This window comes from Solea solea, chromosome 5, assembly GCF_958295425.1.
Source record: "Solea solea chromosome 5, fSolSol10.1, whole genome shotgun sequence".
In the NCBI taxonomy this organism is placed as follows: domain Eukaryota; kingdom Metazoa; phylum Chordata; class Actinopteri; order Pleuronectiformes; family Soleidae; genus Solea; species Solea solea.
Genome location: NC_081138.1, coordinates 26,876,392 through 26,895,069, shown reverse-complemented (window position 1 = coordinate 26,895,069; position 18,678 = coordinate 26,876,392). Strand labels below are relative to the sequence as shown.

The 18,678-nt window shown below is 41.1% G+C and overlaps 1 protein-coding gene across 1 annotated transcript in view; it reads right to left on the bottom strand.

Annotated features, from left to right (window-relative positions):
- Nucleotides 1-18,417, bottom strand: part of LOC131459807 (mothers against decapentaplegic homolog 3) — a 28,796-nt gene extending 10,379 nt beyond the window's left edge. The window contains exon 1 of the mRNA XM_058629915.1: nucleotides 18,002-18,417. Coding sequence (XP_058485898.1) covers nucleotides 18,002-18,204 — 203 coding nt within the window. The 5' untranslated portion in view covers nucleotides 18,205-18,417. The remainder of the gene's footprint in view (nucleotides 1-18,001) is intronic.
- Nucleotides 18,418-18,678: the final 261 nt, after the last annotated feature.

The following is an 18,678-nucleotide window of genomic DNA, read 5'->3' as shown; positions in this document are numbered from 1 at the left end:
TGCAATGATTATTTCGTTTAATCGATTACTGAATTAACCGTCGTACAAGTTTTATGATTTTTTTAGCTTCTTAAATGTGAATATTCTCTGGTTTCTTTGCTCCATATAACACATTAATCATTTAAACTGAATCATTTTGGGTTGGTTAACATAAACAACTTTTTTAAAACTTTTCTGACATTTTACAGACCAAACAAGTACTCGAGTCATTGAGAAAATTATCAACAGATGAATCGATTGTGAAAAATATTTGTTAGTCACAGCCCTGAATTAAGCAATTGTGCGAATTCTGTCATATTTACTCTGATCTGTTGGTTATTATGCACTGTCCTTACTCAATAAACTTAATAATAATATGATAATATAATAAGATAATGAATAATGATAATATTAATAATAATAATACCATATTATATTACTATATATAATAATACTGCTGTTATAAGTCTGTGCTCTGACTTTTTTTGGGGGCTGGTTATGAGGTGATGTCTAATAATAACACAACAGGAAGTTCACAATGTATGACATCTGCCTTCATCTGGTATACAATACTGCTGGCAGCATAACTTTGATATTGCAGAATGACAAAATAATCTCTCAACACACTGTCCCATGAAATAAAGAAATATTATCACCTTCTTATGTAAGAGGCGAGGCCACATGTCCCATCTCTCTCTCTCTGTCTTTCACCCACTAACTCACTCACTCACTCTCACACAAATACAGAGTAAGGGTCAAAGGCTTAAGCTCGAGCACTTCAGAAGGACCAGCATCTGTCCTTAAACTGAGGCTGTTGTGCACTGTCCAACCACTGAAAGCCCCACCAGTGTCAAGCTGGGTCAACCATTATGTTGTTTTAATTTTTCATGGCTCAAGCTTTTATTCACTGTCAGTGTTTTAAATGGGGCCAGGGTGTGTGTATGTCGGGAAGAGCTTAATGTGCACAAAAGCATAGTTAATGTGCACACGAGCATACAGGAGCTTAAAGCGCAAACAGTCAAAAGAAGAAGAAGAAGACCGGAATAATAATAATGATTAAAAAAAAACATGTTTTAAATGAGTCACAAACCTTCACCCAAAAGTCTAATGAGGAAACAAACCCTCAGTCATAATGTTGGGGAAGTGCTGCTGTGTAAAAAAATTAACAAACTTTTATATAGATCTGTAAAAAAAAAAGGCAGTTTCTGGTCTACTACTGGTCAGAGAATTACATAATTTAAAGTTAAAGCTGCAGATCAAAAGTTAAACAATAACCTTTCACCATAATGTCATCAAGTGATATGAGATAAAAATACTTTGTTTACAGACAGAAATCTGGCCAGTGATAGCAGAGTTTGACCAGATTTCCACCTCCAGTGGAAGGTATTGCTATTGCAGTTTTAACAACTACCTACACACAAAAAACCAGAGTTGCACAACATACACAATCAAAGCCATGTCAATATGAGCAGAGCATTTCAGAGTTGGAGACAACCCCTTGAGTCATTAGTCAAGTATGTCCCGTCCTTGTTTTATCCCATTTTATCCTGAAATGTGAGTATTTAAAGCTGCAGTGTCAGTCAGTCAGTCATCATCTACCGCTTTATGCTCCACCAGAGGGTCGCGGGGGGTGCTGTGCCAATCTCAGCTACATCGGGCGATAGGCGGGGTACACCCTGGACAGTTCGCCAGTCCATCGCAGGGCCACACACAGATAGAGACAAACAACCATTCACTCTCACACTCACTCCTATGGTCAATTTGGAGTGTCCAATTTATCTATCCCCACATTGCATGTTTTTGGACTTGTTCCAACCGGGGCTCGAACCCGGGTCTTCTCGCTGCAAGGCGAGAGTGCTAACCACTACACCACCGTGTGGCCAAGCTGCGGTGTGTTTGTTTTTAATATAAAATGATGTCCATAACTGAGTTCACACGTTGCTGATCCCCACACAGCTCTCAACATTGATGCACTGCACACTGGAAGTGATTTTGTTTAACATGAAGGCAAGGAGGAAGCACAACAGTAGAATTTACCAGGGCTGCAAATTAGCTTTCATGAGCTAATGATGTGTCTCTGCCACCACAAAACACCAAAACATTAAGTTTTCTTCATGAATATAACAATGAAAGCACAAGTGGCATCTCATTGAACAAACTGCCTTGGTAGGTGACAGTGTTGTCTCTATCTTAGCAGCCACACTGTGCCATAGCAGTACCATGCATGGTGTCGCTGCTGCCACAGAAGAGGGAGCAATATCATCACAAAATCTCAACTCAATACAATCTGGACACCAACACAGAGAAGATTAAAATACTATTCTGCAATTAAATACAGAATCATCCAACACTGTCAAAAAAGGTTTTTGAACTATTTTATGGTGCCTCGTACCAAGAGGTTTTGCAATTTGATACATCCATTTTGGTCAGTGTTTATGAATAATTCCCTGTGATCACTGTTCCTCTTTTCTATTGCAGTTTTCCTGTGTTTGACACAAATTAAGTCACAATTTATCGACGCCGTTTCCCTTTAATCCATTGCACAATTTTGTGCCATTTCAGTTTTTCACACAAGTGACAGCAATTTGGGTTAATAAGCAAAATAAATCAAACGCAAAAAAAAAACTGCCAGGGGAGCTTTAAAATACAGCAACAACATCACAGAAAGGCAGCTGAAAAAGTGAATCATAGGAAATATTCCACCGGTCACGATGCCACGTGGGAAACATATGAGAAATGCATTTGCACAGAGGAAAATTGATCACACGCTCACAAAACCAACCATACGAGACAGAAACATATCCTTCTTTATAAAAGAATGAACTGCGTGAGATGAGACAACATTTCTCTCACAGTATCCACAAAAACTGTGAATTATAAGAGTTAAAGAGAGTGTCATGTTGTTGTGGTTGAAGTGCGAGGTGTTCTTTTTACTTGACTTTAGAGCAAAATATGTAAAAGAAATGATTCTTCAGACTGTTAACTGGTCAAACAGGACTGTTGGGTCGCCCCTGCTGCTGCTGAGTGGGTGTTTGGTGGGGCTGAACTCTGTGTGGGCTGAGACAGACACGCACAAACTGCAATGACATTACTGGCTGTCTTGGTGTCCTACTTTATGTCCTTGTCTTTGTGAAGCCCCTTCCAGTCAGTGTTTTCAGGGAACAGAGTTACAGTAATAATATGGCATGGTATGACTCACACTAATGAAAGCAATAGCCCAACTGCTGTGGCCCTACAGTACAGTCCACTTGAAACATTGAATGTGACCTCATTTTGCAGTGACAATGAAAAACATCACGGTGATACACAGCGTTACATACACTAAATTTCTTTTTTAAAAAAAGAGAGAAACCTTTTGTTAAAATATCTGAAAGTGTGTTTTTGGGCTGTAAGTCACAGGGATTGTGTCGCTAATGAATAAAAGTTAAGTAGACATTGATTCTTCTGGGGGTTAACGGAAGCTTGGATCGACAATGTTGCATAATTAACACCATCTTCTGGAATTAGAAAACTCCTTCACTATTCAGTCTGTCATATTCCTTCTCATCTCTTTCTGTCTCATGTATTGATGTATGTATCCGTCCACATCAGTTTTTAAATTAGGGCTGAGCTGATCCAACATTCAGTAATGTCTTGATACGACACTGGCCAAAAGTATAGGGCTGGATATTGGAAAAAGAAAAGCATAAAATCCGATGCGGTCCAAAAACACTAAATATCACTGAAGCGGTAGCTCAGGTGGAATGCAGTCATGTGGACTTATTTTAAAATAAAATAGGACAAAAACAAAATATAAGAGTGTAAGACAGTAGATACTCAAAGGCTGTCCATGTCGGACACAAACAACGTGATACTGATCCATACTTATTTAAAACGCAAAAATTGTGCATGTTTGGAATGATCTGTGGGTTTTAAAATGTGTGTATGCTGACGATCATTGGCTGCTATTGGCTTCAAAAGCCTGATATGACTAATGACTAAAACAGTAGACTGAATGTTTATTTATTTTACACAAGGAAGAAAATGTGTACATACATCTGCTTGCGACATGAGTTTAAACAACCGTTGTTGTTCAGCACAGAGAAAAATGTACGTATATATGAGTATAGATTATCGGCCTATGCCCTCCCAATATGTCGGTATATCGACAAAAAAGTCCACTATCGTGCGTCACTAAGACTTCTTCTATGACTGCTGTTTATCCACTAATAAGAAATTAAGGAAACAAAAGCAATCACTGTATTGTACATTGCGCCATACTGTTTTCAATCACACAGACTCATTTTATTGACGAGATTTACGAGACTTTGAAGAAATAACATCAGCCTGACAGTAAAAACCACTCCTGCAGCAGCACCAAGCCTTAGCCTGTTGTTTAGAGGGAGAGTCAGTCACAAACAGCCAAGCACTCTCACACTGCAAAACACTTTTAAATGATTTAACGCTCAGAGTCAGCTGCAGCTATGCAACAGAAAGACGCACATGTGTGAGTGTGTGTGTGTGTGTGCGTTCCTGACTGAAGACATGAAGGACATGGGCGGGATCTGAAGTCGTCCAAGAATCCAAAAACTCAGGCCAGTAGCTTTCAACCTTCAGCCTCTCCCTGAACACAGGCTGACTTTATTTACAGACTAATCACAACACTGACTACTTCCACACCAGTGATGGAGCGGCGTACAGAATTTATGTATTTTGACGTTTAACGATTATGTCATAGATACTGGATGGATATGGTTCTCTTCATAATTTTGTAAAAGAATATCACATTTACTTTGTGCCGTAAATCTGCACTGGACTAGTATAAACCTGCAATCAGATCAGTGTCACTTCACAAATCATTGAAGAAAAGACTGCTTGAACTGTAAAACTTTATATCTCCCACTATTACAGCAAAACATTCAATATACTACTTGGTGCGCAGAGCAACAGGAGAAGAATTGGTGATAAAAGACATTAAGATATTAAAGTTGGATTTAAATGACTGTGTTTAGATTTATTAAGATATGTAGCTAGTTTTTTTTAGATTTTCATGTATTTATTTCAACAATCTAGGTAGTCAAGGATTTAAAGGAGGGTATTAAGATGTCCGGCTCCTTACTGTCTGGGCCGATGTTAAACCCAAAACAGATACAGAATAATACTGTACACTTAAGTATTTGCTTATTTATTGCGAGTCATATCAACATAGCCTCAACAATGTTATCGCATACTGTGCCGCATGGTTTTCTTGTCTATTTCAGCCTTAAGTGACTTTAATATATGACAAAATAATACTATTTAGACTTAAGGGGTTAAAACTTGTCTGGGGAGGTAATTATTAAAATAAAATAGCTACATTTTGCCTGACAGCTGTCTGTGTACATGTAACATGATGTGCTTATTATGACCATGCCTCTTTAGACCATCTGCGTTGACTTTTGATGGAGGACACGAGACCAATCGCTTGCAGAAATTGATGTTCAAGAATGAAAGGGACAAATTGGTATTGATTTTTCTTTGCCACGGGGGGATATTGTGTCAACCTCACTGTGTGCCATGCAGCCGAGGCTGAACCTGACCTTTGAACCCAAAACCAGTGTTGTGTCTGTTTGTGTGAATGGCTCACGCACACACAGAGTGCAATCTGTGCGAGTGCACGCACACACGCACACACACACACAGTGGGTGTGTCTCTAAGATACAATAACTGTGTAAAGAATGTAGTCAGAAAATGGAAAGGAGTGCTGAGGTGAGTGACTGTGACGAGAAGGAAAGAGTAGTAGTAGTAGTAGTTTTCGAAGTGTGTGTGTGACTCATAGAAGAGACTGAGACAGAGCAGATTGAGCTTAACTGAGCTGAGGAGGAGGGGGCAAAACAAACACACCGAGGCATGCCCAGTTACGCTCACAGACACAAACATATACACTGTGTGTGTGTGTGTGTGTGTTCAGACTGGCTATGGTCTGGGAACACACAAACACAAACACACTACTCTCTCTCTCTCTCTCCTTGTGGGCTGCAACCTTTTGACAAGAATCTTTTACAACTCTCTGCCAAGCTTTGAACTCAAATACAAGTCTAAGCTCAAAAGACGAATTTGAAAAATGCCGAAAGAGGTGATGCCTGTAGGAATCGTTCATGTATCAAGTCATTAAACATAATTCTTGTGTAATTTAAAAATCAAAAAGTGTCTGCATATATACATAAACATGGGGACCTCTTCCACTCACAATCCCCCCCCCCCCCACAAGAGCGCAGAGAGAGTGGGGAGGACAAAGGTGGTGATGGATAAAGAAAGGAGGCTGTAGCCGGACAATGGGTCTGGCAGACTGTCTCAACAGCTCAGGGCAGCTCACAGTGTCTGTGACTGAAAATACCCCTCCCCTTTTCCTCTCCTCCGTCTGTCCCACCATCCTTCCATCCCACTACTGAGAGTGGGGTGAGGGTGGACGGTGGGATGTGGGTGTTTTTTTTAGAGCTGAACTGGCTTCTGTGCCTTTCATAAAGTCTGTGGCCAGTCTGTAGAGCCACGAGCAGCAGCAGCAGCAGCAGCAGCAGCGCTGTGATCCAAAGACCTTCAGCAGAGGGATGCTGTCTTCCAGCAACAACATGTTAAGGTGACAAATCACTCACTTATTCACAAGAAGGGAATTCATTTAATTTGGTTCAGAAAGCCGACACGTGGCCACTTCACCAACTCGTGAATTTCTGGGCATTTCAAGAGGTATTTGGCGATGCGGTGTTAGAACGCAACTGTGTTGGTGGACTCATGTTCTCCTCAGGAATCTGTACCTGCTTCTACTCAACGTAACCACTGAAGACACCAACATCACGTTAATGAGCACACTTTAACCCTGTGTGTAGCTGCTCTTTTGTGCTTCCATTATTGTGCCATCACTTCAGGGAATCCGCAACTGCAGAATTAACTATATAACAACAATTGAAAATGAGAGACAGGGACAGTGTGTGTCATTTCATTTGGAGGGAGGATGTTTATTTAAGTTTTAAAAAGTCAAGGCAGCATCTGCTTTCAGTCACAGTCAGAAGACAAAGTTAATGTATCAGTTTTCTCGCTGGTGAGGGTTTTAGCTTCGGTTGTTTATGTAGAATATAAACGTAACATTGTGTAAACACTGTGTTTGAGGCCAGAATACAACTATATTTTGTGGGGGTGTGGGATTTACAGATACTTTATGATGATTATAATAAATAAAGGCCAATCTATAGTATGCTTAAGACACCATGCAGTGGTTTATAATAGTACAAGAGACAGGACTAGGTAATTCATTGCTTTTTTTGTGATTTAGATCAAACAAATGATTGACAAAACAATTATAAAACTTATCCATAATAAAAATAATCATATTTGTAGAAAGACATCATTAAGAAAGTCTTTCTTCTTTCTTAATTGGACAGTTTGATTTATAAATGCTACAAATATCACACATATTTATCATGGTCGAGAAGATTTCACTTCTTTAAAAACTTTTTACAGCTTGTGGATACATTTCCGCACATACACACACATACACACTCCCACTCTCTGGAAAAGCCATCACACTTCTCTTTTTCATACAAAAAGGGGGTGGGGAGTGGGGAGGGGGCTTGTGTGTGTGAGAGAAGCAAACCAAGAATAGAGTGTGAGAGAAAAGTAAGTAATATCACCCACAGGTGATATCATAGGGCTGGAGTGTGCTGGGACCAGTGAAGGAGGGACTAATGTGGAATAAGAAACCAGGAGACAGACGACTGGCAAGGCGAGACGACAAATAACAGAGTCTGGGCTCAAAGGACTGCGAGATGATAGAGGACTGGCAACCATTAGTTTTACTGCTAATAGTCAATGAGTTGAGCAGCCTGCCTCGTCTTTTTCAGAATCAAAATGATGAATGAGTGAAATTATTCCAGATGCGAGTCATCAATGAATTTTTCCCCACAGTTGAGCTGATATTTATTTCCAATGGTAGGGACTGTGGAGACGTTCACAGTCCAGAGACAGTCCATACTCCACGTGTCTCTGTTTGTTTTACTCTTGAACGGTGTTTTTTTTAACCAGACAAAAACTAACACTAATAGGAACTATAAGGGTTATTGGTTAAGGTTATTCTGCTGTGATGAATGGCTGTGGGGGTTGTCAGACTTTTCACCACATGTTTTATCACTGCTCTGTGACATTCCCGAACCCTTGGGGCTGCAGCTGCATATGCTGTATAACTTACAGCTAAAAATAAATTCATACCTAACCTACATACACTGCTGATGTTTCGTGTGCATGACGCAATTCACGTAACCTGAAGGAAACTCTTTGTTCATCTGCAGAGCAGCACTGGCCGTAGACTGGGGATGAGCATTCGACCTTCTCGAGTTACAACATGCATTCTAACTTCTGGGACAGCAGATTCTGACAGTAAATATCTGAATTAGTGTGATAATTCAGATATTTTTCCAACCTGGGAACCAGATGCACTGATGCTGTGAGCCCTTGTGAGGTAGTACTGGTCCATTTTGTAAACTTGTGCACAAGAATCACGCCACCATTCAACCCTTGCCTTCACATTCCCAAAAAACATGTTGCTCTTCTACATTTGAATAACAAATTGCCACTTCAAAATATACATAAAGCAACACCCTTGCCTAAACTCCAAATAAAAAGCTCAATCTAAGGCCATAAAACCCTTATCATACACTTACATACACAATTCAATTTCTGCCAATAAACAAACTGGACCTTAAAGTTAAATAAAGTATGCTTCAACACATTTAGTTCAGGTCAGTAGTCCTGAATTTTAAAGTCTGTCACTTGAGCTCAATTCTTAAACCTAATCTCCTTCTTTTCTTTTAAACTTCTTCCTCCTCACGTCAAGTTTCCCCCACATATCCAGCTGTGGTCCAGCACCCAGCAGCAGCAGCAGCACCCGCAGCAGCAGCAGCAGCGGCCAGTGGAGCACAAAGGCAGGTTTGTTGTCTGGTGAATGTGTCTGTGTGCGTGTGAAAGTGTGTGTGTGTGTGTGTGTTTTTCTGCGTCGTGCACACGCACTCCCCCGCAGATAGTGAAGCGGCCGAGGCCAAGTCAAGGCAGTGCTGTCTCTCTAACAACCGCCCACCCCCACCACCCTTCGCCCCGGGTGCATGCCGCAAACCAAACAGCAGCCCACGCCCTCCTCAAAGGCCTGGCATGCAGGGAGAGCATTTCTCTGAGCTGACTAACCACACACACACACACACACACACACACACACAAAATAAAATTTAAATATTAGTGCTGCACTCAATGGCGTGACAGTAGCTGTTACATTGTTTATAATTGGCAATGACTTATTGCACAAGTCTAAATTCTGTATCATATATAACGACATGATACTTCGTACGTCTATGATCCAAGAATCTGTAATATCAGCACCGTGATGTCACAGAGTGACTGCGTCAGTAGCAGCCGCAGCAGAGGCCACCGAGGTCTGACTCATTCAGGTTTTTGAGGTCATACGTCTACGGTTACGACAAGGTAAACACTGGAAACGCAGGTACACGGGCAGTATCCCATTTCTGCGCAGCAAATCAAACAATGACAGAAATCCTGAACCCTGGTGAAGGGGCTAAGTCATTACTGTCATTACAGCAGCCAGCCGCACACACACAGACAGACAACACTCATAAACTCTCTGTGACCTGTCTTGTATTGCGTCTGTGGCGGACAATGCTGTCTCGGATGACTCATGTGTGGTACCTGGTGTGAAAGCTGCTCAAGTGAGTGACAGACAGACAGTGTGTGTCTGTGGGTGTGTGTGTGCGCGTGTGTGTTAAAACTAACAAACAAAGAAACCCAACTTTGATCACACCAAAGCATAATTAAGATGAAAGTTACAGAAACCAAGGAGCAAGAAGAAAATCAGCGAGAATCTCTCTGGTACACGAATCTGGTGAGTGGTTAGTGTTGCGCCATCTAGTGGTGCCGCCGTTACTGAAGGCAGTGACAGAAGCATGGAGAGTCGGATTAGGCAGTGGCCCACTGTTATAGATACAGGTACGAAGAAATGACTAACTAACTAACTAACTAACTTTATTTAAACTTTAAATTGTAGTCAGACAACTGCTATTACAATAGCCAGGTAAAACCAGACACTTTAACACCCCCATATTTCAAGAAATAAAGTACAGAGCTGTTATATACCGATGTCACTGTAACTTGAATGAATTAAATGCTAAATGACACTAAACCCAAAGACAAAACTGAGCATTCTATAGAAAGCTTGCATTCAAACTACAGGAGACGCCTTGCTTATTTCCTGCACATTATTTCCGGTATGATTAATAATAATAATCGATAAATCTGTCGATTATTTTATTTGCACTTGTTAAAATGTCAGAAAATGTTGAAAAATGTTGATTTCTTTTCTTTTATGGAGCCAAGAAACCAGGAAATATTCTTCTTAAGAAGCTGAAAAACCAAAGAGCTTGTTTTAATTATTGAAAAAAAAAAACTAATTTAGTAATCAATTACTAATCAATAAATCGAATAATCATTGCAGCCCTAATTGATATTCAGTTATTTTCAATATGGTGAGAGAAAAAGTAACAAGTTTTAGGCTATTTCTAAATAATGAAGAGAGCCAAAATCAATGTACTTATCCATCAACAGAAAGTTAACGAGCACATTTGTGACAGCTAATAATTTGTCTAGCGATGATGATAGACAAGTTTTTATTTAAGTGAAATCTCCATCTTTGGATTTGTCCTTATGTACAGTATGTGAAGTACAGGTGTGGTATAACGCAGGTTGTGTTCCATGCAGTCTTTTACCCAGAAACATGCAGACAACTGGAACACAAATCTGGTCCATCTCGGCTTTTAGTGAGTTACTTTATTTTCATGTAAACCACACCAACCATCGTCTTCCTTTGATAAGCCTGGAGAATCCGCCGCGCTGCCTCTTACCAAGTATTCTGCCCTCTTTTCTTCCTTTATCTAAACCCTTGCTTTCTGGTTTCCCTCACTCTTTGACATTCTGATCTTCTCAAACTTCAATCGAATTTCTCGTCTCCATTTAAATTCAGCATACTTCTGTCTGTCTCAGTAAAACACATTCCTCCACTAAGATGACAGGTTCTCCCTTGCCCTCCAGCACCACACACACATCACTGGGAATCCCCTGCTCCTCTTTAGTTCTCTTTATTCTTCCTTTATGTGTCAACCAGTGTCATCATTTTGACGTTCAAAGCTCTTTCAGTTAAATTGGGTTGTTCTCAATCACAGAGACATATCGCAATAAATGTGGACTGGATGAACCAGTCGAAGAACTGTGCTGAAGTTACTCTAATTGTCTTTCATGAAGAAGACGCTGCAGAGGACGATATCGGGTCATCGCATCCGCGTGGCCTTGCCTCGGACAACTTATCGTTGGGTTGAGGTCACTGGTTCAAGAGACTTTTAGGTAGATGTGTGCTCAAATGTCATGTGTTTAGGTGAAATTTTACATTTTCTGGGGGGCGCTGTGGAGCCATTTTGCCATGTGAGTATTCAAGCATCCACTGGCTGTTAAATATGATCAAAATCAAATCATCTGCCAACTATTTTCTTTGGTCTAAAAAATGTTCCCAAAGATATTAAAAAATTTAAATTTGAGAAGCTAAAAAAACCCCATCCACTCAAACTGATAATCAATTATCAAAATAGTTGGCGAATAATTTAGATATCAATTTATAATTGATAATCGCTGCATCCCTGGCATTGTCCTTTGATTGTCAACAAAGGAAAAATAAGTTTTTCATGGATATAATCTTTCTCACTCTTATAAATATAATAACAGTATTCCCTGTTTTGTCATTTTTCCTCTGCGCCTGGGACTTGTTACCTCCCCACCTCCTGCCCTGACATGCATCAGTGTGAATCAGACAGTCGACTCGCTGCCAGGAGGGATGTGTGTGGACAAGACGAGAGCACTATCCTGTACTACACCAAACCCAGAGTAAGTAAGTGTAGGTAGCAGCGAGGAATTCAGTACCCCCAGGCTCTGTGAAAACGCACATCTCACACACACACAGCATTGACGTTGGTTAATTTATGTAAATTTATGGTATATCACCATAGTTTCCCACACTAAACTGCCATTAGATTCTTGCTCTCTAAGCTCCATTAACTGTTAAACCCTGATTATGTTCAACAGAAAACCTGCAGCATGTATAGGTTTGTCCTTCTGTATATTGGCCTCTGTTCAAATCTGACAGAACTGTAACTCAATGTTTGCAATAATTGGCATCTGGCATGCAACCTACACACTTCTACGAGTTATTGGAGGCAGTTTACCTGTTATCACCTTCCACTGCTGTGAACGTAGTAGTAACTAATGTGGTATGTTCAGATGATTCAAGTCTGCTTCATTAATGTCATGTCCATAGTCAAGGCAACATTAAGTAGTCCATACCTAGTTTGTACATGTCAATTAACGAAATGATTGACTCTCTTGACTGGCAGGAGTATTCATTTAAGTTATTAACTGTGAAAAAAATAAATAAATAAAGGATTTCAGGTGTCATTTTTAACAGTGAACTCTTGATTAATCATGACACATTTTGTAAAGTCATGACTTGGGGCTCTGGGAAGCTGCGGTCATCAGGACATGATGACAGTCATCAGGAGATGATGACACATCCCCACAGTACTAGAGTAGTGACAGTGGCCTACTTAGGTGTGGCTGGGAGTTTGCACACAGGTAATTAGGTTAGAGAAGACAGAAAGAGACATTTGCCAGGCAAAAGTTGCAATCATTTGGAAATTAAAATGAAAGTTATTAGTTACCCGATTCACAAGATTCCCCACAAAATGTTTAAATATCGAAATGCACCATTGTAGATGATTGTAGATGGTTCTCAGATAAAGTTTTTTGCATGTCTGCAAGAAAAACAAAGCTATAGTGTTGGGATTCCTTAACTAACACTTTATGTCTGCCCAGTTTAAATAGACCACCCAGATGGAACCAGTGGTTAGAGTGGTCACCTCTGGAGTGGGTGGTTCAATCCCCGGCTGCGTCATACCAAAGACGATATTTAAAATGGTATCTGCATCCTATGTGTTTAGCACTACCAGCAATTCAACTACCAGTTAGAGTAGCCAAGTTCATTCAGATTAGACCAGCAGCTCTCACAAGCCTGTGAGCTAAAAGGGTGTCTTTTGAGGAATTTGGTGCAGGAACATAGAAGCAAAGCCTGCTCCACACTAGAGGATATTTGGCCAGATTTTGGTTCCGATCCGGCCCGTGGGTGTCTTCAGATTTTAAGACGATTTGAACAGATAATCTGGCCAAATTATGAGGTGTTACCAGAGGCGATTTCAATGTTATCGGACGAATCAGATTCTTCCTGATGTCAAACCGTAAGTATTAAACATGTTTGATATTTACGACTGAACAGTAACTGGGGAAAGAGCAGAACCCGGGAGTTGACCGGGAAATAGATGTTTCATACTTTTGTTTAGAACCGTACAAACCAAGTTGATTCCGTCATTGCACACACAACAGCTATTAACTGATAATGCAGAGAGTCCGCCTCCATGTCTGTTATATCCTAAAGTCACGTTAAATCAGGCAAATTTCTGTTAAACCCTGAAATTGTTTGATTAAACTCCCAAGTGTGTGGTTCTGCGTCTTGACTGGATCCTGTAGTCTGTGCTTTCTCAGGAGTAAAACATTGGAAATCTGTTACAAAGTTCATTGTGCCTGTGGTCTCCCCCACGTTTTAAATAATCAAGTCAGATTTGGAAGTCTTCTAGTGTGGGGCAGGCTTAAGTAGAGTTTATTGGGGGAGCCTGTAAGCCACCAGAGTAGTAAAACCTTGCTACGGTAAAACCACACAAGATATATATACTAACCCATTTTCAAAAAAAGAAATTGCTTCTATCAATAAATGCAACACAAACAAGGTTTTTTGTTCGTCATCCTGTCACATTCGGGCACTGCAGGCTACCACACTTCACATTCACCCTCTAAACAGCATCGGAAACTGGTAAACTTTCATGGCCTGACGCACTGTATACACCAATGTTTGTGCCTAACCCAAATTTACAGCTCAAAGGATGGTTGGATTTTAAAAGGAGAAAAAAAGGGAGGGAAGGTTGGTCAATACCACAATGCCACAACTGCTCATTGTTGAGTGACTAAGGCTTGAACTTGGACACGGCCCTGAGCATTCAGTCTTTATAGAAACCCTTAGAAAAGTAAAAACAGCTCATTGTGAAAACCACAGTGACTGAAGAGGCAAGTAAAGCAGTAGCCCTACCCAAGCGATAGGCAAGGCCTGATACAGTGTAACAGCCGTTTGTTTTCAATTTCCAGAGGGAATGTCAGTCAGAGGGACGGTGACTAATGTCGTTTTAGTGGGATGCAGGCTTTATCTCCTTGCATTGGAATATGTTTTATACACAAACATTGCACAAGCTGCGCCACATCAACCACCAACACGCTACCCACACCCAGAAATAAATGTCGACCAGAGTCACCGTGTTGTTTTACCATGTCTTTCCCAAAGTGCACAAGCATTTTTACCCCCCTGAAGCTGAGCATTGGTAAGACACGTCAAGTGTAGACATGATACAGACGTCAAACCTAAAGTAGGGGAGGCTTTAGACTAAACCTACAAATATGATTCCCTTTGTTTGAAACAACTGCAGAACATTATCCTTGCGATTGTAAAAACCAGCTTCTGGCATTTGGCCCTCTCTGATATGATATAGTATCTGAATCAGCTGTGATGAGTAAATCCTCTATTTCCTACCTGACATTGACACCACAAGTATGGATGAGCCGATAAGATATTAAGAACTGGAATCTGTTTGATACCAGTCAAAAAAAATGCACCTATCATGTGAGCTATGTGGAGTTATTTTCAGACAAAAGAGGGGGAAAGTCATACGGACAAGAGTCATTTCATAAAGAAAGACTGTTTTGGACTGCTATCGGTATTTGTAGACACAAAAAAAGTGGTTAGGTCATCCGTACAACCAGCTAAGCATTGATAAGTCAGGACTAGGGTTGCAATGATTATTTAATGATTAATCGATTACTGAATGAATCCATGTAATTCATGATTTTTCCAAATAATTAATGACTTTTCTGATTTTTTTTAGCATCTTAAATAAGAATATTTTCTGATTTCATTGGTTTGTGAAAGAATAACAAGAGATTTGAGAACATCATCACCCCATTGAGGCTGTTAGATCAACATTATTTCAAATTTTCTGATTACAATAATCATTAGTTGCAGCCCTAGTGAACAGATTGTCATACTGATATTTGTGTTCCACCTCATCATACTGTGACCATCCCTGTTTTAGGATCCTGGTAATGCTCCATCACTTTTTAGATCTATTATAGAGTGCATGTTGAAATGAAGCTCAACGTCTCATTACAATATAATGTCATACAATGTCTCTCAAAAACAAACACAATCATAGATATTTTCACCAAATCTTTCAGCCTTAACCTCTGTCCTGACTTAATCTGAGCTCAGTGAACATTTCCTTCAGCATTCAGCATAACACCACACTACTATCAAGTGGGACGGTGATGAACCTCATCGGGGAGTTCATGTGTCAGAGAGATAAGAGCTGACCTCCCAGTAGACAGGCCTGAACATGCCGTCAGCTGCTGTCAGTGAGCCAGAACGTAGGGGAATTAATAGAAACAGCAGCTCTTCAGGGACACTGTTGGCCCACACGGACAGCCAACTATGATCTGGGGTCATCTTAATGCACTGCTGTCTCTTCCCCTCTGCATTAGTGGTGGGGAAATATGAAACCTGGATCATGGCAAACATTATTTAACTTTCCGGGTAGGCTTAACTCTGAATACTGGCCCGGGCTTGTGCAAGCTGTGATATGCACAGTTGTGGCAATCAAGAATGTGGGAGTGTCCTGCGTGGGGTTCACTTTTCATCTGACACACTGTGTGCTATTAAATCCAAATTGCCCACACATGCAAGTGAGAATCTGTGGACGCAGAGAAAGTTTGAGGCCTTCCTTTGTTACTATAACTCACAAAAACAAGCGAGAGTGAGAAAATAGCTGTGAACATACACTCTGATGACAGTCAGTGAGTTACACCTGGCTGAAACTAATATGACAACCCAGTAAATCCTGATTCATAACTGTTCAGACTTTGTTTAAACATTTATAGAAAGGTGTTATTTCAGCTTCACTGCCTTTTTTTGGGGCTGTTAAACTCTCCTGCATTACAGTAAGATGATATCTGCCCTTGTTTAAGAGTAATGGTTATTTTAAATTACTGATTCCCATTTAATTATTGTGTGTTGAAGCATAAGTTAACTAGTTCTCATATTCAGAAGAGGATATCAGCACGTGGTCGTTAATCTCACACTTACAAAATGACTTGAGTCATAAAACCTAATTGCTGATTTATGTTCTGTTTATCATGTATCATGTAATTTAGTTCTTCGCTGACAGATCTTATGCTGCATTCAATGTACATCAAAACGCTGAACTGGGAGTGGTCTAGCCACTGATAGCCATGGTTATCAATGTGTACGACTGATTTACTGTCAAACAAATAAAACAGTAGTGCAATTAACAGTCAAAGGAGCAGTGTTTGTACATGTGGCAGCAATCTTGTAATCCTATGTAGGGGGTTTGGTGAAGTTCCCCCGACTTTTCGAGTTGGAAATATGACTCATCTCGGAAAAATGTGGCTATTACTGGAACGTAGCATTAGTACCTGGGGTGGATGAAAAGTATGTTGATGTACTTCAAAAGGTGGTAAGAGGGTGTAGGTAACAGCTTCTGTGCTAATACACTGAACAATGCAGGTCATTTACTGGAGAGTTTGATTAACCTCAACCTCTTACCGGTTAAAGCCTCTCCTCAGGGGAGGAAGGTGACAGCTTCAACTATAACAATGAGCCAACCCCATCAATCTTTGTCACGCCATTTACAGATTTTATACCTCATATTGCAGTCTGCAGCTGAGAAGTGAAGTGAGATGGCTGCAAACAGGTTGGAGTGAAGATACAAAGAGGCCAAAATGAATTCTACTGCTCAAGACACAGGCCCCCCTTTACACCTGGAACTAGAGTGTGTTTTCTATGATTGGATAACAAGTCACCGGAGTCCACATCAAGACAGAGCCCATTTCCAGAATCAACAACGACAAAAACTGCAGCTTTATCCGTCGTTACCACAAAGTCATGAGCATTTGACATTTATGTGTGTGGTCAAAATGTACTTTCTCATCTGTAGAGCCACAGAATTGCAACACAATGTCTTTAGTCAGATATGTCATCTTAATTGAGGAATTGCATCGTTGTCTTTCGATATGAACATTGCTCCACTATTTTGCTCATAAATGTGCAGCCCTATTGCATCCTGTTGATAAGGGATTCTATCAGTGCTTCACTAGAACTTCTCCACACCTGCAGACAGACATAAAGACAGAGAGACAGCCAGACAGACAGACAGACAGGGACACTGGCACTGAGATGAGAAGAAAAGGGTCCATGCTGCTCCAGCTCACACTCGCCTACGCATAGAGAGCACAGAGCTAGAAAGCGTCCCAGATTAAGGTCAAGTTATATAACTTGGACTCCATTTGTGCTTTAGCGTTGCATGCACACAATCTAAAATCTCCACATTCTCCACAGAACTCTGGCTTCACTTCAACGCCACTCTGACACACACAAGAGTCTAAATGTATGACATACTGTACATAAGAGCTCATGGCAGCTCAGTGACAGCATGTACAGTATGTACCAGTCCAGCTTTGCTTTGATGGTGCAGCGTTAGCTCGTTAAGCTTCGACCTCAGCCACCATGTTACTGTGCAATAAAACCTAATGGGAGTTTGGAGTATTGAAAGTGAGAGAAGTGTCACGGAAGGATGCTGAACGTGTCGCGTACTGCTACAGTTAGTTAGCTAACAACAGGATATGGGTTTTTTTTATTTGTGTTTTTAATGTCCAGCTCTGGTGTTGGCAGAGATGCTGCTGCTGCTGCTGCTGCCTTCACGGTCAACGTCGAGCTGTTGACGCTGGAAAACCTCAGCTTACCTCGGTATAGTGATGCATTTGGTGTTGATATTCTGGGTGGTTATGGCTCTCTCCAGCTCGTCCAGCTGCCCCGTCTTCTTCAGCTTCTTCACCAGACTTTTCACGGCTTTCTCGCACCACTTCTCCTCCTGGCCGTTCTGCTCCCCTTTCTTCCAGCCCAAAAGTCTCTTGACGATGGGGGGAGTGAAGGGCAAAATTGACATCTTGAGTTCTCGGGGTTTGAAGTCCTCGCAAGAGAGTCGAGGGGAAAAGTCCGTCGGTTTTGGACACGGCTGCTCTTCCCTAATGTCCGAACAAGCGTTTTTGTGCTAAAGTCGGCTTCGTGGTGTTTATTGAGCTCCACGCAGAAACATCCCGGAGTTAAACCCCCCTCAGCTCGAGCGCACTCACTCACTCAGTCAGTCCGTCTGAGAGAGTTCAGCTGCGGACTGAGTGCACCGGTAGGGTGCCGCACTGTGTGTTTAGTGCCACTCCGCCCAGGAAAAGTAGTCCCGCCTGCACTTCTTCACAGCTTGTCTTTATTTACGCAACAACTCACACCAAACTCATAATAACAAGTCTTCAACGCACACATGACTGAAACAAGGAGGTGGAAGTACTTCTTTGGAGGCTTTCTACGAGCGCTATTGACTCCCAGAGCGCCAAAGTTTTGACGTGTTCATCCGCGGTGCTTCGGC